The sequence below is a fragment of the Pygocentrus nattereri genome, chromosome 6, assembly GCF_015220715.1.
Source record: "Pygocentrus nattereri isolate fPygNat1 chromosome 6, fPygNat1.pri, whole genome shotgun sequence".
Classification (NCBI taxonomy): domain Eukaryota; kingdom Metazoa; phylum Chordata; class Actinopteri; order Characiformes; family Serrasalmidae; genus Pygocentrus; species Pygocentrus nattereri.
The window spans coordinates 44,033,666-44,054,410 of NC_051216.1; the positions used below are offsets into that span (position 1 = coordinate 44,033,666).

Below are 20,745 nucleotides of genomic sequence, written 5' to 3' on the forward strand. Positions count from 1 at the left end.
TCTTCATTTAGGGTGCAGGGCAAATTCTGGTACATTTGTATTTTTGGTGAAGCACTCCTTTAAAGAACCTTTCAGTGCGCAGCTCTTTAAAGAGCCCATATCATGGAAAACTGATGTATTTTGAACATTGTTGAGTGGATCAGACACAGCAGTGCTGCCGGAGTTTTTAAACACCTCAGTGTCGCTGCTGGACTGAGAACAGTCCACCAACCAGAAATATCCAGCCAACAGCGTCCTGTGACCACTGATGAAGGACTAGAGGATGACCAACACAAACTGTGCAGCAGCAGATGAGCTGTCGTCTCTGACTTTACATCTACAAGGTGGACCAACAAGGTAGGAGTGACATAGAGTGGACAGTGAGTGGACAGTGTTTAAAAACTCCAGCAGCACTGCTGTGTCTGATCCACTCGTACCAGCACAACACCTACTAACACACCACCACCCCTGTGTGGGGAAAAAAAAGAAAAAGAAATGGGATTGGGCCTCAGAGCAGAGTTGCATTCCTCAGTCTTATCAATTTGACAGAATTTAACATTGTTTTTTTTTTTTTTCAATTTTCTCCCCAATTTGTTTGTGTCCAGTTCCACCCACTGATTAGGTCTCCCCCAATAACACGATACCACCAGCACTAAGAGGCTACGACAGGCTTCCTGTCAATCCTGCCGCTAACTGTCCAGTTACTGGACAGCTCAACGCGCTTGGAGGAGAACACTAGCCGCCAGGTCTGTGGCACCAGCTGACAGATGCCTGTGTTGGCTAACCTCGCGCTGAGTGGTGGGAGGAGATGTAAAGCCATCCTACCCACCCAGAGAGGGCGAGGCCAGTTGGACTCCCGGCCACGAATGGCTGCCTTTTTACTATATCCTCTCACTACAATACCCAGCATGCACTGCGCAAATACAGCATGCCCATGCTTCACTGCAGCAAAGAATCCTGACTGGTAGCAGAGCTACTGTTGTGGGGGATAGTCCCCTGCTAAAAAGAAAAGACATTAGAAACCAGTAGGATTCCTAGTGGCTTTTACTTTCTAATGGGAATCAAATAGAGACCACTCGTTTCCTGTAGAACACCTTTAGATCCCATTAGGAAACCATCAGATGCAGCCACTGGTCACCTGTTAAACCATTAAGATCATTTACATTGCAATTTCAACTCAAAACACATTACAAAACCATCAGGAACCAACAGGAACCTCTATGAGGTTTGTCAGCCAGGTTAATAGAGACATGATGTTTGGCCAGAGCCGGTTAATGAGGAGTCTGGCCTCTTCCTATTTCCCCCATGATATCAAAAACAGCACTGCAAAACAGCAGAGGGCGCCTCGGTGATTGGGAGCTAAACGGCTAAAAACGAAAAGTTAAAATAGTTTTCTGAGCTTTCCTTTAATTCTACAAAGTAGAATGATGTATTTCTCTTTTTTTTTTTTTTTTTTTTACAGCCAATGGGTTTTAGGCCGCAGGATGCCGGCAATATTTCTACTGGGCGCTGATTGGTCGGCGAGCGGAGCAGCGGAGCAGCTCATTGGCTGTTCCACCAATTTTTCATAATTTCTGAATAGTTCCGTGGTTGAGGTGTAAACAGTCATTCAAAGTGGTTTGGTGTGAAATGGTTCATTGTAAAGATTCCTCCACAGTGGTGGTGATAGGAACCAGACATCACAATGACCACAATGCAAATATAGGCATTTTATTTACCGCCTTCCCGGGACCCCACGAGCTTTTATCAGTAATGCTGAGGGTAAAACGTCATAAATATGGAAAAAAACGAGTTTTCTGTAGGGACTATTTCGCCTTAGCCCACCCTTCGTGTGCCCCTCCGCCACGAATGGATTAAAATACATTTTAAGCCAAACTTTTACCACAGAACTATCCTCGGAATCAGACAGCGCGAGCCTAACCGCTTCGTGTAGTAGCTCTCTGCGAGGAGCTTTCCGAGGCGGCCGTCTGGTTCCTATCACCGCCGCTGTGAACAGTCCTGAGCCGCTAAGTTTCTCTGGAGTAGAGCGTCTCACACCAAGCCGCTCTGGACGGCTCTGGTCACATCTCTGCCCTTTATTCGCGGTGAATTTCGGAGAGGTCGGTGGGGTTCCCCTTTAAATGTAAATCCACTTTCAGGGATTTGATGGCGACGTCATTTCCTGAAAGAGAGACACAAGAAAGCCCTCCTACATCTTTTGGGGGAGAAGGAGCTTCCAATTGTTTGTCCTGTGGCCGAGCGGAGCGCCGAGGTGGAGCTGAGCGGTGAACATGGGCTCCTCGGAGCGCAGCGCTGCTTTCTGATGTTTGTGCGAGGACAGAGGCACTGAGAGAGTGAGTAACTCCGGCCGGTCCAGCTTTCGTCCGCTCGGATCAACAAGTGGCAGCGCAGCGCCCGCTCCTCTCTCGAACTCTCCGCTCCACCTTAAGTGGTAAAGCGGTTCCATTCGGTCGACTGTGGGCGCGAGAGCGTAGCGGCGCTGTTTAAGCTGTTTAAGGTGGAACGGAAAGTTGCGCTTCGTTAGCAGCGCGGCTAACGGCTTTTTCAGCTTTAATGTGTGTCCAGGTTGTCGGAGTTGGTCTTGGGAATAGAAAATACCGCCACATTCACACGTTTATCGCATTTATTGAGCTGAAGGTGAAGGTGAACGTGTTTCCAGGCGGCTTTCAGAAGCGCCGCAGGTTCAATCTCAACAGTTCCTCTTACGTCTGGACTCGAAGCGACTGAAGTCAATAAAGACGTCTTCTGTGTCTGACACGGAGCCCTTAAGGTGACCTGATGATTGCTATATTTAATAAGGCGTGGACACAGATTAATATATTGAAGCCACTACTTACTATATTGAGTACACGAGTTGTTCTATAGGGTAACTGTTATATAAATTACTATATTGAGGCCATAATTTACTATAACGAGTGCAGAAATTAGTATATCGAGGTCACTATTTACTGTTTTGAGGCTACATATTACTATATTGAGTGAACAAATTAACGTTTCAAGGCCACAAATTGCTATATTGAGCCCACAAATTAATATATTGTGGCCACATTTTACTATATTGAGGCTATGTTTATTTATGATATTGAGTACACAAATTACTATACTGAGTGCACAAATTACTTTATTGAGTACACTTGTTACTATATTGAGGTTGCAGTTTACTCTGAGGCCACAAATGACTATATAGAGACCACAAATTACTATATTGAGACCTGAAATTAGTATATTGAGTTCACTATTTACTGTTTTGAGGTTGCATTTTACTGTATTGAGGCCACTATTTATTTATGATATTCAGTACAGAAATTAATATACTGAGGCTATTTATTTACAAATTACAATACTGAGTGCACAAATTACTTTATTAAGGCCATTATTTACTATATTGAGGCCACTATTTATTATATTGAGTGCAGAAATTAATATATTGAGTACACCGGTTACTATATTGAGGTAAAAATGTACTGTGTTTACTATGAGACCACAAATTAGTGTATTGAGGCCACAAATTAATATATGAAGGCCACTATTTACTATTTTGAGAGCACTATTTGCTACACTGAGCACACACATTACTATCTGGAAGCCACACTATGGCTATGTTGAAGGCACTATTTGCTATGTTGAGTACACACATTACTATATTGAGGCCACCAATTAATATATTGAGGCCACTATTTACTATATTGAGTGCACAAATTGCTATATTAAACCACAAACTAATTTGGTGTAGCTACAATTTAATACACTGGAGCCTCATGTTATGAGAAACATAATTGGTGGCCTCAGAATATTAATTTGCAGCCACACCTTATTAAAAAGTAATCATGTCCCCATAGGGGCTCCATAAATATGTAAAACAGTTTTTTTTAATCCACTAAGAAATAAAGCAGCCTTTTTTGTGTTTTTACACACTGCGTCATTATAGACTATTACATTACTGATTAGCTGTATCAAATATTTTATTAAAAATATAAATACCGCAATATTTCTGTATCACGATGTATTATTATAGAGAATATTGCATTATAGATTATGTATCGTATTGTTAAAATATCACTGTCAATCACAATATGTCAGTATGACAATATGCCATTATAGATGACATATGTATCAAACATATTGTTAAAAATATCAGCATCACAGTGTATCATTATAGATGACATTTGCATTATGGATTATATATAAAACATTGTTTAAAAATATCAGTATCACAGCATGATGTAATAGATATTACATCATAAATTATGCCTCAAATATATTGTTAAAAATCACTATGTCAGTATCACAGTGTATCAGTATAGACAATATTATATTATGGAATATCTATAAAAAAATTAAATATCAATATTAAAATATGTTTCACAGTGTATCAGTATAGACAATATTATATTATGGAATATCTATAAAAAAATTAAATATCAATATTAAAATATGTTTCACAGTGTATCAGTATAGACAATATTATATTATGGAATATCTTTAAAAAAATTAAATATCAATATTAAAATATGTATCACAGTGTATCAGTATAGACAATATTATATTATGGAATATCTTTAAAAAAATTAAATATCAATATTAAAATATGTATCACAGTGTATCAGTATAGACAATATTATATTATGGAATATCTATTAAAAATTAAATATCAATATTAAAATATGTCAGTATCATAGTGTATCAGTATAGACAATATTATATTATGGAATATCTTTAAAAAAATGAAATATCAATATTAAAATATGTATCACAGTGTATCAGTATAGACAATATTATATTATGGAATATCTTTTTAAAAATTAAATATCAATATTAAAATATGTATCACAGTGTATCAGTATAGACAATATTATATTATGGAATATGTATCAAATATTTAACATATCAATATCACTATGTCAGTATCACAGTGTATTAGTACAGATGATATTACATTATGGGTTATGTATCAAATATATTTTTAATATATCAACATCACAATATTTGCCTACAAGGTGTTAACAGATCAGGCTCCTTCCTACCTGCACTCGCTCCTAAAGGCTTACAGCACCGCCCGGGCGATGCGATCCTCCAATGAACGTCGCTTAGCTTTGCCAAACATTCACACAAAGCAATCGAGACTGTTCTCATACTTGATTCCCCAATGGTGGAACAAGCTACCTTCCGCTGTCAGAGCAGCGGCGTCCCTCGCTATTTTTAAGAAACTCCTGAAGACAGAGCTCTTCAGGGAGCACTTGCTCTAATCACCTCTTCCAGATCTAACCACTACCAACCTCATCTCCTTCTTGCCCTCCTTCCCTTCTCTACCCCGCTATTACCCATTGGCCTCCTTTAAGGCCTGACTATGTTTGTTCTTTGTACCACTTTATTTGTAAGTGGCTTTGGATAAAAGCGTCTGCTAAATGTAAATGTAATGTAATGTAACAATATGTCAGTATCGCTGTACATCGGTATGGACAAAATATCGACCAGCTAGAGCTCAACGATATATTTACCATTTACGTTTATGGCATTTGGCTGACGCTCTTATCCAGAGCAACTTACAGTTTGATCATTTACACAGGAAGGCGAAGGTGGTGTTGGGAGTCTTGCCCAAGGACTCTTATTGGTGTAGTGTAGGGTGCTGGTCCAGGCGGGGGGTTGAACCCCAGTCTACAGTGTAGAAGGCAGAGGTATTACCCACTACACTAACCAACCACAATATATCAGTAATGATTGATATGTCAGTAATGTAACGTCACAATACTTCACAATCCATAGTATGTAAAAATATAAAATATTTGTGCTGCATAAATTCATATTAAACAGACCAAGTTTGCTCTCTTTGTAATTGAACATGTCGTCAGGGCGTGTAATTGAAGTACGGCTGATCTGGCCCACAGCTTATACCTGGTCCTGTGGTCAGCTCTAGTTCAGAAGGTCTAACGATACCTAGCATGATAGTATTTCTGAGGTCACTGACCGTTGATGAAGCTGCTGGTCATTAAGCCTTGATCTTTTTTCTTGTTAAGCCTTAATCTATAATTTAAACCCCTCTCTGTCTCTCTCTCTCTCCCTGCCTCCCTCACTCTCAGGCATTAACCACAGGTCCTCGGCCATGCTGAGTTTTCTCCGGCGCACTCTGGGCCGGCGCTCTGCCCGTAAGGCCGCGGAGAGAGCACGGCTGAGGGAGGCGCAGAGGGCCAACACGCACATCCCGGCAGCTGGAGACACCAAAAACATCATCACCTGCAGAGTGTCTCTGCTGGACGGGACGGACGTCAGTGTGGACTTACCGGTGAGTATCACAGCAGGAGAACAGCTGGGTTCTACTGGGTACTGACTTGGTACTGTACTGTAACGAGGTTTAAACGTGAGACTCACGTTTTGCCTGTGCTGCGATCTCAGGGCAGTGAATGTGAATCTTACAGATTTTCATATTCTTAAAATTTATTCTTAAAAGCTTGTTTGGGGGCAGTCATGGGCTGGACTAGAAGGTCACCTGATCCGACAGTATGACTGAGGTGCCTGTGTGCAAGACACCTAACCCCCAACTGCTCCCCGGGCGCTGTGGATAGGGCTGCCCCTAGTGTGTGTGTGTGTGTGTGTGTGTGTGTGTGTGTGAGTGTTCTCTAGTGTGTATGTGGTGTCTCACTGTATGCATGGGTTAAATGCGGAGTTGAAATTTTCCCGTTGTGGGACTCAAGGGTCACTTAATAATAATAATAATAATAATAATAATAACTTCACTATCAGAGCCCATCTGGACTCATGAGTGGGCTGGATGTCTGAGTTTGTTGTGGGGAAACTTTCTTGAGCTTATAGTTGAGTACAGGCGTCAAAGGCTGAAACTTTATGGCTAGGGCCATTCCTATATGGAAATGTTTGCAGAAATTATACAGATTTTAAAAGGGAATTCCATAAAATGGTTAAGATGTAACCCAAGTCACTCCGAGAGGTTTGATGTTCACAGTGGTGGTGATGGGAACCAGACGTCTGCAATGTAAGTGTACTGTGTATATCAGGAGCCCTGATTGGTCAGAAAGTATCTGTATCCGTATAATAATGTACATCACTGTTGTTGGGATAAAATCTTGTATCTCCAAAATGGGAACTTTACACGAGAAGGAAAAAACATACTCTACTTTTAATGGAAGTCAATGGAACCAGACTTTTTTCCAAGTAAATTTGGGCCGTTTCTTTCGGGTCCATTCATCATGAAATTTATGCACAGTGTAAAGTGCAAAAACTGAAGAAAGGACAGAAATGAAGATACAAGGTTTTGTTCCAACAGCAGCAATGTACTACTATATTATAGTAATATATGATAAGTTATTACATTGTGGGATGCACTGATATCAGATATTCGATATACTATAATACAGGACGATTCAAGATTCATCCGATTTCAAAGAGCCATATTTTTACAACCGTGAGGCGTCTAGGAACCAATCACAATCCAACTGTAAGAGGGGGTCATAGAGTTTCTGACTGGCTCCCTTCAGTCTGAGAGGAGATGAGACCCCTTAGCAGAACTCGTCCTGCGTTCGCCACGTCAATAAGAGTGAATCCGTCAGAACTGTGCAGCATGATTTTTGTCATCAGTGAACTTCCAACATCTCAGAGCGTTCATGGTTGGTTCCACAGCACTGGATGATCTCCGAAATCGCACTGAAAGAGCCGTGAGTGCAGCGACACCCGACCCGCTCAATCCAGTCTGGGATGAGTTTGATTATGGTGTTGATGTCGTCCGTACAGCCGGAGGAGGTTCAGACTGAGACCTTGTACAATTACATAATAAACTTTCTGCTCGTTTAAGCCATTTTACAGTTCACTGCATTGATCTGTAACGATTTACAAGTGAAATAAATTTTGAAACGCAAGAATCTTTTGAATCACCCTTTTTACAGTCTCAGCTTCTAGTTGAGTTCGAAGAATCTAGATGAATCATTTTGTTACTAACTTGTTTATCTGTGGGTTAAATTCCCACTAAGGTTCTTGCGGTTCCAGTCGGATTGCTTTGGGCGTCTAATGTTGTGGTTGTGAAACAGGTGCAGGTTTCCCTCGAATATCTGACTCATGCATTCAACAGCAGCACAATCTTCAAAGACTATTTAAGGCTGTGCCTGGTCAGAAATGTGTTTGTAGGCTGGTCAGTCGTTTTTTTTTTTTTTTTTTGGTGGGGGGTTCAGTTGGTTTTTGGAAACTGTTGTGAACAGTTTGTGTTTACTTTGATACCAGTGCATTTATATTATTCCGATTTTGTAACGTTCACAGCAGGAAGGCTCCCGTTGGCTGCTGTTGACTTTTTTTTTTTTTTTATGAAATTCATCTCCCTTTCTCCCCCAAGAGGACTCAGCAGGAGCTGGTTGATGATTAGTTAAGTCAAGATAATCTCATGCTGGTTCCCCTGCCCCAGATTTTAAGTAGAATTTACATTAACACTGCTGTTTCCAGTCTAGCTACAGTAGTAAAGAAGTTAGGGAAAGCGTTGCTGTCATGCTGTTTTATAAAAGTAGTTGCACAGTTAGCTTCTTGACTACGTTTGCTTTTTCAGTCTACAGCTGCTTTAGTTCAACAGACGTCATGTTGTTTAATAATTTGGACGTTTTGTAGCTTTGTTGTGTGTTGGCGTGATTTGGGAGTGTGGGATGTTTTTTAAAGGGGAATATTCTTTCAGCCTCCCATAAAGAAGATTGCTCATGTAAAAGCAAGCCTGCAAAATTTGGGCACGTCTGGTCACATTACATGTACTATTGATGTGAAAATAAGTCACTTCCTTCACTGAGAACACACTTCTTCACATTTTAGTGCACAGTTACTGTTTATATTCTGAATTTAGCGTAAACATTCAGTGCAAAGGTTATGATGCATTTATATATTTTATGTTTCAGTAATTTTCCAGTATGTTAAACATGAAATAAATGTACATTTTTAGTTTTATTTATTTATTATTTTGTAAAATAATAAGTTATTTTACAAGTTAACAGAACCTGTGTTCTATGATCTCCACATATCACTATATCCTTACAATTTACTGCTGAAAGCCAAAAATCTCCGACGCTCTTTGTGTTATTCTCTAAAAGTGATGTTTCCAGAGCAGATCACTGAAGAGACGCCGTCTGTTTATAGTTTAGAGCCCAGATTTGGGGAAAAACGGCTCGACTTTCAGTAGAAAAACAAAGTTCAGCTTCTTTTATTATAAGGGTTTAAAATGACATCACCGTCTATTAGAGTGGAGAGAAGAGCTACAGCCTCACACGACGCCCAGCTTCTGAATGGAGCTTATGGAATATGAACGTTATGAAGAACAGCTAGAAGTGCTAGAACCACCGGTGGTCTCAAGGAGTTGAAGAGGTTAACGTTTACAGCAAAATGCTGCACTTAGAAAATCAACGAAACATCAGTAAGTAGTAGTAAATATTGACTGATTAGGATTCTGGGAGGCGGTACATTAAACTGCTGTCATAATGGGAATAAACCAAAGTTGGCTCACCGAGGAGCTGCACAGTATATCGTTCATCGTTTATCATGGGTGTCCTGCTGCCAGCAAGGAGAATTCTGAAGAAGAATCCTCCCCAGCAGCAGATCCTGGACATTTCTTTGGCCAGTACTTCTACTAAATGTTGAGGAAAGATCTCAAAAAACATTTTCACCAGATTATGTATGCATTGACCCTTTGACCTTTACAACTGTGACATTAGTTGTGTTTATAATGTTAAAGAATTATACAGCAGTTACTTGTTTCACCCTGTATATTGTCACCCTATACAATTTACAGTTTGTATATCTCTGCAATGCTAATCTAGATGGATCTGCTTCTAATTTCTATATTTTATCAATATCTATGTATCAGTAATGGTAGATTTGTGCATGAAAAGTATTGGGCATAGGCACTGGTCCATAATTCCATCCCTTGTTCAGGGCGTCCCTTGTCTGGTGGGTCTTTTTGAACGTATATTTGTGATTTCTGGTGTTATTACTGTTACCCTCTGCAGATGTTTTTGAGTCTCTGTGAAATATGTCTCCAGAAGACTCGGTAAACCTTCAGAATTGAGTTTGGCAAAGCTTAACCTTGCATGCGCACTCTGCTCTTGGTGCTGTTGAGATTCCTTCTTGTTTACATTACCTGACACGGAGGGTGGAAGGGCAGGTTGGTCAGAGAGCCCGTTGCTGTGTTAATGAATGCCCGGGCTGGACTGGTCTAGCTGTGATCACTCAGCTGTGGCTCGGACAGTTACGTGCCACACCGTGTACTGATCAAGTGTAATACCATGATCCCTTGAAACGCCCCGCCCGTCATGTGACTGGACGCTCAGTGAGTGGAGCCAATGGTCGACTCCCCTCAGTCTCTTAATTCCTGTGTGTTTACTCTGCGGCCGCTCCCTCAGGACTTCTCACGGGCCCCCATCTGGACTCATGAGTGGGCTGGGTGGGAAGTTTGCTGTGGGGAAACTTTCTCGAGCTTATAGTTGAGTACAGGCGTCAAAGACTGAAACTTTATGGCTAGGGCCATTCCTATATGGAAATGTTTGCAGAAATTATACAGATTTTAAAAGGGAAATTCCATAAAATGGTTAAGATGTAAACAAAGTCACTTCGAGTGGTTTGATGTTCACAGTGGTGGTGATGGGAACCAGACGTCTGCAATGTAAGTGTACTGTGTATATCATGAGCCCTGGTTGGTCAGTTTCTCAGCAGTGATACTTTTCACACCACCCTCTCAACAAGTGAATGAAGCAAAATTTCCCCTAAAAATTCTGATAATTTTGTTTTGTTCGTCCATGATACTTTAGACTGGATGTAAACAAATTCACCACAGTAGTAGTTTTTACAAGCGAGCCATAATGAGACAAAGAAGACCACAGCCATGGAGTCATTGGAGTAGCATGCAAAAAAACCCCCAAAAAACTGGATATCCAAACTTTATTCATCTGTCACAGTGTTGAGAACGCTGTGGTCCGGGTTATCAGTAGCTTCATCAACACTGCAGGGGAGACTTTCTTTCCACGGATCTTTCAAACAATTCCATCCAGGTGTTGTTCAAAGACAAGTGAGTTTAAGGAAGATCGTTCTCGTTTTCTCGCTGTTGAGCCACGGTGCTCAACCATGAAAGTATCTGGTTTTTCAAGCGGTATGTCTGACGCCTTGCGCCCGGCGATCTTGTTTTTCCGATGCTATTGGCACATTCGGAGCTAATTTCTTGGACATTATTCAGTCGTAGGCTGGAGGTTAGGGATCTGGCCCTGTGACCGGAAGGTTGCCGGTTCGATCCCCAGGGCTGACATTCCATGACTGAGGTGTCCTTGAGCAAGACACCTAACCCCCAACTGCTCCCCGGGCGCCGTGGATAGGGCTGCCCACCGCTCCGGGCAAGTGTGCTCACTGCCCCCTAGTGTGTGTGTCTTCACTAGTGTGTATGTGGTGTTTCACTTCACGGACGGGTTAAATGCAGAGGTGGAATTTCCCCGTTTGTGGGATCAATAAAGTATCACTTAACTTATTCCTATAACTAGCCAGCTAGTTAAATCACTCTTGCCATGATGTACGTAAAGGTACGTCCGCAAAGACAGAGACATTTCGGTATTCATAGTACTCGCTGGTGAACAGTCACAGTTTCTGGACAGTAGAAGAACATTTAATATAATTTGTTTTCGTGTTGATATCTGAACGGCTGTAGGTTAGAACTACAGATGGTTTGTCAATTTGTCAATGAGAATTTTGTCATGTTAGCTTTAATTCACTTTGGCTTAGTGACTCTAGACACCACTAATAAATAAATTACGTAACACCGTCAGGCATATGGTGTGCGATTTCAGAAATCTTGTGTTTGGTAACAACTCGCTCTGTGTGTTTGAATAGCCCAATGTTTATGGACAAAGCCAATTTATATGCCAACACTGTGATGATGCGATGTAGATGCTCACGCTGCACGTGAAACGCAGCCCCAACAGACAGTTCTGTCTACGGACAGTTTCCAGTAAAGCTGTTTTGTCCAAAACAATACGCTGCATGTTCACGTACTGAGCAAAAATGTAGAGGAGCATTGACTACAGTTTGCATCTCAAGCGGCAATCGTTCGGGGCCCAAGCACACCTTGACGTATGAAGTCTATCTAGACACTTTAGCAGAGAGGACACAAATAATACGTTTTTAGAATGGCCTTCATTTATACCAAATATTGAGTAAGAGTATTAAAATGAGATTTTGTCAGATTTTGTATGAGTTGACCTTTTGACCTTGCCATGGTATGCATTTGGTTTTTAATAAATATGGATAGTAGATGATAATACCTGAGAAAGTGTACAGTTTGACATTAGTTGTATTTGTAATGTTATTGAATGATTATACAGCAGTTGATATACAGCAGTTACTTGTTTCTCTTTCTCTCTACTTGTTTATTTATTTATTTTTTTAATCAGATATATGTTGAGATTGGACCGATATTTCAAGCAAGTTCATGTACTGAGTAAAAATATTGGCTGACTTTTAAGTGGTCACTGATCTCTACATAGTGCCCAATGCGGGAATTAAAATACAGGCTCCTGCACAAAGTGAAGCACTGAAATTTTAAGAAAATCTAGGCGGTTATGTCGGTGGGATCTCCCATATAATTTGATCTCACCGCAGCCGTAACGTTTACACCTTGCAGTTCAGTCAACGAGAGTAATAGATGGACTTTTGTGAGCCTGTGTGTTCACCTGTGTTGGACAAGTGGCTGTGAGCATGCGCGTTTGAGGTTTGCCTGATCATGAAATTTAATCAGCTATGACCAAACTGGTCTTAAAATGGGCCAAAACTGCACCGTGTATGACTGACTTAAGTTCATGCCTGCGTCCTAAGCCTGTGGTATGACGTAGAGGTGGTTATAGTGACCAGCTTCTTAAATGCGAGAGGACTGTGTTTAATCTGTCACTGCAGTAATGTTTGTTGCATGTTTCATGAAGCATGAGAGAACGGCTGAGGCTTGAAAACCCACCTCTTGCTTTCCTCAGTTGATTTTCATCTGACATCTTCATTATTCATCTTTATCTTCATCTGGTGCATGTTCTGAGTTTGAGACGGTTGAATTCCTTTGGAATTCCTTCTTATCTAGAACAGACACAGTCTGAACGCAAGGCCTAGTGGTGTGTATGCGCCCGTGTGGATCCGATGTTTGGAAGAAGGTTGACAAATATCTCCCTGCGGCTGTAACGGATAAGAAAAGTAAATATAGCCTCCAGATTCTGTCTCTTTCACAACTTGAAATGATTCATACATTCCTGTCTGCTGTTCCTTTATATGTGCCACTGCTTTAAACGGAGCTCAGTAGGTGAATAACATCAGAGATCCACACCTGCAACTATTTTGGGCCTAATGCTAATGAAGCCTCTCCCTTTGCCTCCCTATTCCTCTCGCCACTGGGGTGGTGCCCTCCAGGCTACATCTCAGTACCTTCAGTCAGGGTTCATAACTGTATAATAATCCATTGAGATTACATTTTCTAAGTTGCGCTGACTCCAAACACCCTGCCTCGTCTCCAGGCTTTTGTTTTATTGTTGTTTTAAAACATTCGGTGCATGAAAAGGTGCAAATGTCGCTGCTGTCTGAATAAAACCTTGTCTCCATTTTTGTCGATTTTCAGTTTTTGTCATCGTCTGAAAGTGCCTGTTGTTCCTTACATTGTTTGTAAATTTCATGATGATTGGACCATAAGAAACGGAACAAAATTACTTGGAAAAAATTCTGGTTCCATCGACTTGCATTAAAAGTAACGCATGTATTTCTTTCTCCTGTAAAGTTACCATTTTTTGGAGATACTAGGTTTTGTTCGGCAGGAGCCACTGGGGAAAAATGTATTCAATGTACAAAATTGGACTGAATGAATAACATACCTGCATGGCACCTTTTATTTCTAATGGTGTATTAAATTATATAGTGCTTTTCAGATAGGCTCATGTGACCGAATCAACCTGCCGTAATTGTTCCAGCGTTTGTCATTTGACAACTTTGAATGTACGTAAAGCAGCTCATTCATATGTTACAGGGGGCGTGTTATGAAAAACTCACTCTTTCAGTGCTTATGCACATACATTTTGATATCAGGAGAGCCTGCCAACCCACAAACTGTGAAAGAAGACAGCCCAGTTTAGTTTTTTATGGGCTGCCTCGGTCAGAAAACGTGGGATTCCACAAGGGATTCCTAAATCAAGCTCGGACTCAGAATTACACTGCCTATGAGTGAGTATCTCCACCCACGTCTTGAGCAACCTACGATTGCGAAGGTGCATCTTTTTCTCGCAAGCACCGGACCCACTGCCGTCTTGTCGAAGCTAAGAACCAAGCATGGGAGCTGATCTGTTGTCGGCTATACCTGACCTGTGACGCAAAGCTGAAGTCAGCTTCTTGCTCGTTTTTTCCCCTGTTCCACTTTAAATGGTGCAGCAGCTGTTACTGTAACACCTAAGGTGCCAGAATGTGACTGTGTTGCACCACTTAAGGTGGAACGGGAAAAATCAAGCAAGAAGCGGGCAAATCGGAAGCCTGTGTTTCCAACTGGTGTCAGTACAACGCAGGACTGGTGATGCTGAAAGAGGCTCAAAACCAGCTGTCCTTGGCAAAACTGCAGACGAGGGAAATAAAGATTGCGGTGTGAAAACGATGGTGCTGGTGTTTCATCCTTGTGGTATTTTGACCAAAACATGTCACCGACATTTCATTAAGACCCCAGGGAACTGAGTTGACTTGTGGAAAAGGGTTGTAATATGTCATCATTATCAGCATTTCTAGCATTACTAGAATCCACTATATTTGCTGTATCTAGTAAGAAGGTTCCTGGGTATTACTGTCTGGTTTTCTGTTGTCTGAAATGTTTCGGGGAAACATCTAATTGCAATTTTTTTTCGATGTTTTTCCGATGTTACAATACTTTTTTACTCAAGTGGAGGTCTAAAGGGAGGAACTTTTACTGGAATAATATTTTACCTTTGGTATCTCTACTTTAACCCACTGCCCATGGGTGTGCCCACACGTCACAGAAAAAACACGGTGTTTGGCTGTTGCTCGTCAGTTTAACGGCCCATTCCTGTCAAAGCAGGCGAGTCTTGGCCACGATACAAAGTGCACCAGACTCTGTCGATAGACAGAAGCAATGGTTTTTGTGAATCTGCCATGACAGGCACAGTTTCCTCAACTTTAGTCTGACCCCCTTGCAGACTCCCCTCCACTGTTTTGACGTGCAAGAAGTAATCTGTAAGTGCTCAGTTTGAAGGCTACAGTCATATTGTGCCAATTCCAGTTGGAGAGCTGCTTGCTGTTTTCCTATAAATGACCGTTCCTCGAATCAGATGACCAACAGTTAAATTGAAACTAGAATCGAATCCATTAAGCCAGCCATTTATATTCTTGAAGGTTGTATGTTGTGTTTGCCAGTACAGCCTAATAAATCCCATAACTGGGCCATCTCCTGAAAGAGAACCCATCTTCAGTCCAGAGATGTACAGCAAGGAGATAAAGGAAGCCATGGAAGATCTCAAGCTGCACAAATATTTAGAGTCTTCCCACTGTATCTCAAACATCGTACCTCTCAAAGGGTTTCCATGGGATACCCCTAAGGTACCCTTAAATTGCATCAATCACTAGCTCAGTATGTGCTTGGTTTGTGCTTGGTCTGTGATTTACGGGCTTGATGTCCCATCCTTCTCCAGAAGGATCTGGACAGTGGAGGCCCCAGCTTTCATGGGACATGGTGCTGAGAGATTTCTCGAGCCCCTGCCCTCCCAGCCCTCCCTTGCAATGACTTGTGCGCAGGAAGCAGGCTGAGGAATGTAGCTGCGCCTTCAAAAGCCGGTAGCTGCTCCGGCAGTGCTGGAAAAAACCTCGGCAGAACAATGCGAGCTGGGAAGCCCGGCGCTCACTGGAGTGTACAATGGGCCCTTTGTGTGATTCCCGCGAACCCACTGAGATGCTTTGTGCGCTATGCCAACTCACTGGGGCCGGACTGAGCGTCCAGCGCAGTGGACTCTGAAACAGCACCCAGGCTGAGCTCCGCCAGAGACGGAGGCTGCAGGTTGTGGGTCTTGACTAAGGATGGGCTAGTGTGCTATTTTAACCATTTTGCTGTCCACCTTATTTTTCGCGTGACCGCTGTATTTTGAGATTATGGTTGTAATATCCAGTTGGGGAACAGAAAATGTTCTTCATTACTAGTTTTGGCAGCGTTAAAGAGAGTGTACTTACTTTTTAAGTTATTGTTTTATGTCCCATTAAATGGCTCAGAGACATTCTGGGACAGTGTGCACTTTGCAGCTGTTACAGCTGAGTGAAGATGAAGGTACAAGGCAAGAACCTTATGGCAACTAACTTGTCAAAGCTTCAGTCAACACAGAACATGTTCAGTTTCAGTCACTTGACTTTACGCTCTCATACATCCTCAGGTGTCCTTTTAGCATCATTTAGCTGGAACCAAGCTTGTGCTGTGGTGTGTGGCACATTAGAGCTGCTAACTAAGCTTTTGGCTTTCTGTTACTCAACTTACTGGAATTATGTATATAAACATACTTGGCCAGTCCATCACCTTCAGCAAAGCAGTTGTCGTCTTGGAGATGTGTTTGGAGACGTTATTGTGTTAGAAAACCACAGGACATAGTTCCAGTATTCCATGTTCTTGGACTACTTGTCTTCAACTGTTTCCGGGTTTTCTTGTGCATCAGCTTCAGAAGAGGCTTCCTTCTGGGACGACAGCCATGCAGACCAAGTTGATGCATTGTGTCTGCATATGGTCTGAGCACTGACAGGCTAACCTCCCACTTCTTCAACCTCTGCAGCAATGCTGGCAGCACTCGTGTCAATTTTTTTTCTTTTTTTGAAGCCAGCCTCTGGATATGACGCTGAACATGTGGACTCAACTTCTTTGGTTGACCGTGGCGAGGGCTGTTCTGAGTGGAACCTGTCCTGGAAAACTGCTGTATGACCTTGGCCACCTTGATAGAGCTCACTTTCAGTGTGTTCACAATCTTCATATAGCCTAGGCGTCTTTGTGGAGAGCAACAATTCTCCTTCTCACATCCTTAGAGTTCTTTGCCATGAGGTACCATGTTGAATATCCAGTGGCCAGTATGAGTGAACTGTACCCAAAACACCAAATTTAACAGCCCTGCTCCTCATTCACACCTGGAACCTTGTAACTGTACGGAGTCACATGACTCACAATGTCCCAGGGAGGGACAACAACACAATTAGGCACAATTTAAACACGTTCACTTTGAGGTTTACTCACTTATGTTGCCAGCTATTTAGACATTAATGGGGGTGTGTGTGGAGAAAAGTCCACCTATCTATCCACCTAAATCCATCTGTCTATCTATACACATACATTGTTGTCTTGTCAGAAGAAAACCCTGTATCTCCAAAATGATCACCTTTACAGGAGAATATTTTTTTTCCATATATATATATATATATATATATATATATATATATATAAAATCTGGCTTATACCAAATTACTTTTCAAGGGCTTTCATTGTCGCAGACAAATGTCCAATGTCGTAATAAAATCATGAGTCTTGTTAGATCGTCATCTCGATCGTTTAGTGTGAGGGTGGTCAAGACGGCACAATCTCAAATTTAGTTGCAGTCTTGTAAATAACGACACTGCAAAATTTCCCGTCTTTGTAAAATCGTAGTCTGTGACTGAAAACTGTCACACTGTCTTTAGATGTGAGGGGGTGTCCGTCTTCTAGTATATGGTTAGCAAACAATACAACTGATATTCTGCTAACCACACCCCTCTCATATTGTTTATCGGAGGTGTGCCAGTTTTGACCTAGAATGCGATATTAGGCTCGTGGCAGGGTCTACACACTTTTGCGCCCACTCATAGATTGCCCTGCAGCACTGGTTCTCCATTCCTGGTTCTTGCTCGCACAACCCCTCTTAAATATGTGGTGACTCCCTTCTTTTGTTTCTGCCCACGGTCGTAGGTCAGGGCCTTCTTTTGTGACTGCTGACCAGGCTGTGACTCACTGATCTGTAGAGGTGGTAATGGCTGAGGTCAGAGCTTGGATTTTGTGTGAGTTTCTCCTCAGTGTTGCTGTGTTGATTTGCTTGGTTGTCCTTCTTTCTCTTCTGGAGTTCCTGTGTGGTGCAGGAGCAAAGGAGTGACTGGTACGGCTCCTGTCCAAGCCTGACCCGTTCCAGGCTGACCTCCTGAGAAGAGCAAGGTTTTTTTTTTTCTCCTAGTTGTAGGTGTTGTAGTCGAGGGTGTGAGCCTGTTAAGTAGTTTTTGTTTATAAAGACCTCTTGATGTGCTGTGGTTTCTAAGAGGGAACATCTAACAGTGTTTGAAAATCAAGTCCTGAGGCTTTTTTTGTGCTGTCTTGTTTTGTTAACACTTTTTGATCACTGCACAATTCCATATGTGTTGTTTAAAAATGAGGTCCTCACTGTAATTATTACGTTATTTTCACATAGTGGATGCAGTTTTAAACTTTCCAGTGAGAGCAACAGTGGCTGCATGTTCCAGCTGATGACTGCATAAATTATATACGCTGGTCAGGCGTAACATCATGACCACCTCCTTGTTTCTACGCTCATTGTCCAGTTTATCAGCTCCACTTACTGTATAGCTGCACTCTGTAGTTCTACAGTTACAGACTGTAGTCCATCTGTTTCTCTGATACTCTGTTACCCTGTTCTTCAGTGGTCAGGACCCCCATGGACCCTCACAGAGCAGGTATTTTTTGGGTGGTGGATCATTCTCAGCACTGCAGTAACACTGACGTGGTGGTGGTGTGTTAGTGTGTGTTGTGCTGGTCTGAGTGGATCAGACACAGCAGTGCTGCTGGAGTTCACAATAGTTCTGAACTCACAAGTCCAGATTGAGGCCCATGAGAATCCCCTTTAAAAAGAACGGCTTGGTTCTACTTTCAGCAGCCTTTTAACTCCGAGTCATGGTATAGTGGCATATTTGAGACATTAGCTAGAGCCGTAGTCTCCCTCTCCCACATCCCCACTGGGAACCTTTTATTATACCAAGAATACGGACTGGAGTTTTCACGTTTTCATATCTTATCAGAATCAAGTCTGGCTAAGGCAGGTTACGTGCAGTGAAGTTTTTCTGTGTGATCTAAAACCAAGGCCAGGCCAGCTTTTCCTTTTGCAGCTAATCCAATGAAAAAGGTCTTTGAGTATGAAGATCTGAAGCTTGTTCATCTCTCCACAGAAAAAAGCCAAAGGCGAGGAGCTGTTTGACCAGATCATGTATCACCTGGACATCGTGGAGAAGGATTACTTTGGCTTGCGCTTCATGGACTCAGCACAAGTGCCGGTGAGAACAGCATCCGAGACGTGTTGGGGGATTTGTGTACCAACGGTTTTGTCTTCTGCCAGAGTGACTTTCATCTCTCCAGACAACTGTTTATAATTTTTTAATCTTTTAATAATTTGAAATCTGTTTAGAAAGCCTTTTTAGGTGTCAGGTTCTGTATCTCCATGTTTTGAAGGGCACTGCAGGGACGTTTTTGGGTGTATTTGATTCGAAGAGCCTTCAGGAGGGAGTTAAATGAGGGATAATGAAGGTTTGGAGGGGCAGCTCAGCAGCTGTGGACTGAGCTGTAGTGCTGCATGGAGCAGAAAGAGAGGGACGTGTGTGTGTGTGTGTGTGTGTGTGTGTGTGTGTGTGTGTGTGTGTGTGTGTGTGTGTGTGTGTGTGTGTTGGGGGGGGGGTGGGTGAGGAATGCGGGGGAGAGAAGCGAGAGACCTTTCATTCTTCCATCAGTGAGAGTGCCCCTCCCTCCCTCCCTTCATCCCTCGCTCCACTGCTACACTCCGTATGGGCTTCAAACTTACAAACCATGGGTTTTTGAGCTTCATCTTTCCTCAAACTGATAAAACTGTCTTTTTTTTTTTATATGAGATTTGAATTAAGTTCTTTTATGGAGTTTTTTTAACAGCCTTAAAGGGCTCATACTGAAATAAGAGTTTGGTGGATTATTTAAAATATACTGTTCACTCTCCAGTCCCTACAGTCCAGTTTTGGAAACTAAGCTGCAAAAACAGCCTGTTATTACGTTTGCTGTTTTTGTGATGTCGTAAAAAAAAAAAAATAAAAACAAACATTATTACGTACAGCCACCTATTCAGCCTGTGGCAGTTTAGCTCCACCCACTTGCTCTGAAGTTATAAAGAGTGTTTCAGCCTGGACTGCTTTTTCTAGTGAGGCACAATGCATGATTTGAGGCAGACCATCCAATCAGAGCTTGTTTACATGCATTTGATTTAAAGGTACATTACCAAAGGCAACTTTTTGGTTCATCAAACCATGCAGATGTGATGGGTAGATCTCCACTTGGAGCACAAACTAGGAGATGGGCTCTTTAACACTTCGCTGTTGTCGGACGAAAAACTTCTCGATGTTTTCCGTTTTTGACATCATTTGAAAACTCCTGTCACCCTTTACTTTGTGTGTAAATTTCATGGTGAATGGACTTCATTACATGACCTCTGGTTCCATTGACTTGCATTAAAAGTGAAGTATGTTTTTTCCTTCTCCTGTAAAGCTACTGTTCTGGAGATACAAGGTTTTCTTCCCGACAACAGCGATTTTAAAAACGTAATCCTTAAAATGTTTAAATTATGCTGTTAAAACATTCTGAATTGTGAAAATATGTGTTTTTCCGTTACAGCACTGGCTGGACGTCACGAAAAGCATTAAAAAACAAGTGAAAAGTAAGTGCACCCCTCTGATTCTTCCCTCTTCTGCATTTACACTTGAATCGTGTTCATTTAGGCTCCATTTGAAAAG

General features: G+C 41.9%; 1 protein-coding gene across 4 annotated transcripts in view; it reads left to right on the top strand.

Annotated features, from left to right (window-relative positions):
• Window positions 1-2,125: 2,125 nt before the first annotated feature.
• Window positions 2,126-20,745, top strand: part of epb41l5 (erythrocyte membrane protein band 4.1 like 5) — an 82,284-nt gene continuing 63,664 nt past the window's right edge. For all 4 annotated transcript variants that reach the window (XM_037539121.1, XM_037539122.1, XM_037539123.1 and 1 more), the window contains exons 1-4: window positions 2,126-2,312; window positions 6,057-6,259; window positions 19,165-19,269; window positions 20,627-20,669. In XM_037539121.1, the coding sequence (XP_037395018.1) occupies window positions 6,080-6,259; window positions 19,165-19,269; window positions 20,627-20,669 (328 nt within the window). In that variant the 5' untranslated portion in view covers window positions 2,126-2,312; window positions 6,057-6,079. The remainder of the gene's footprint in view (window positions 2,313-6,056; window positions 6,260-19,164; window positions 19,270-20,626; window positions 20,670-20,745) is intronic.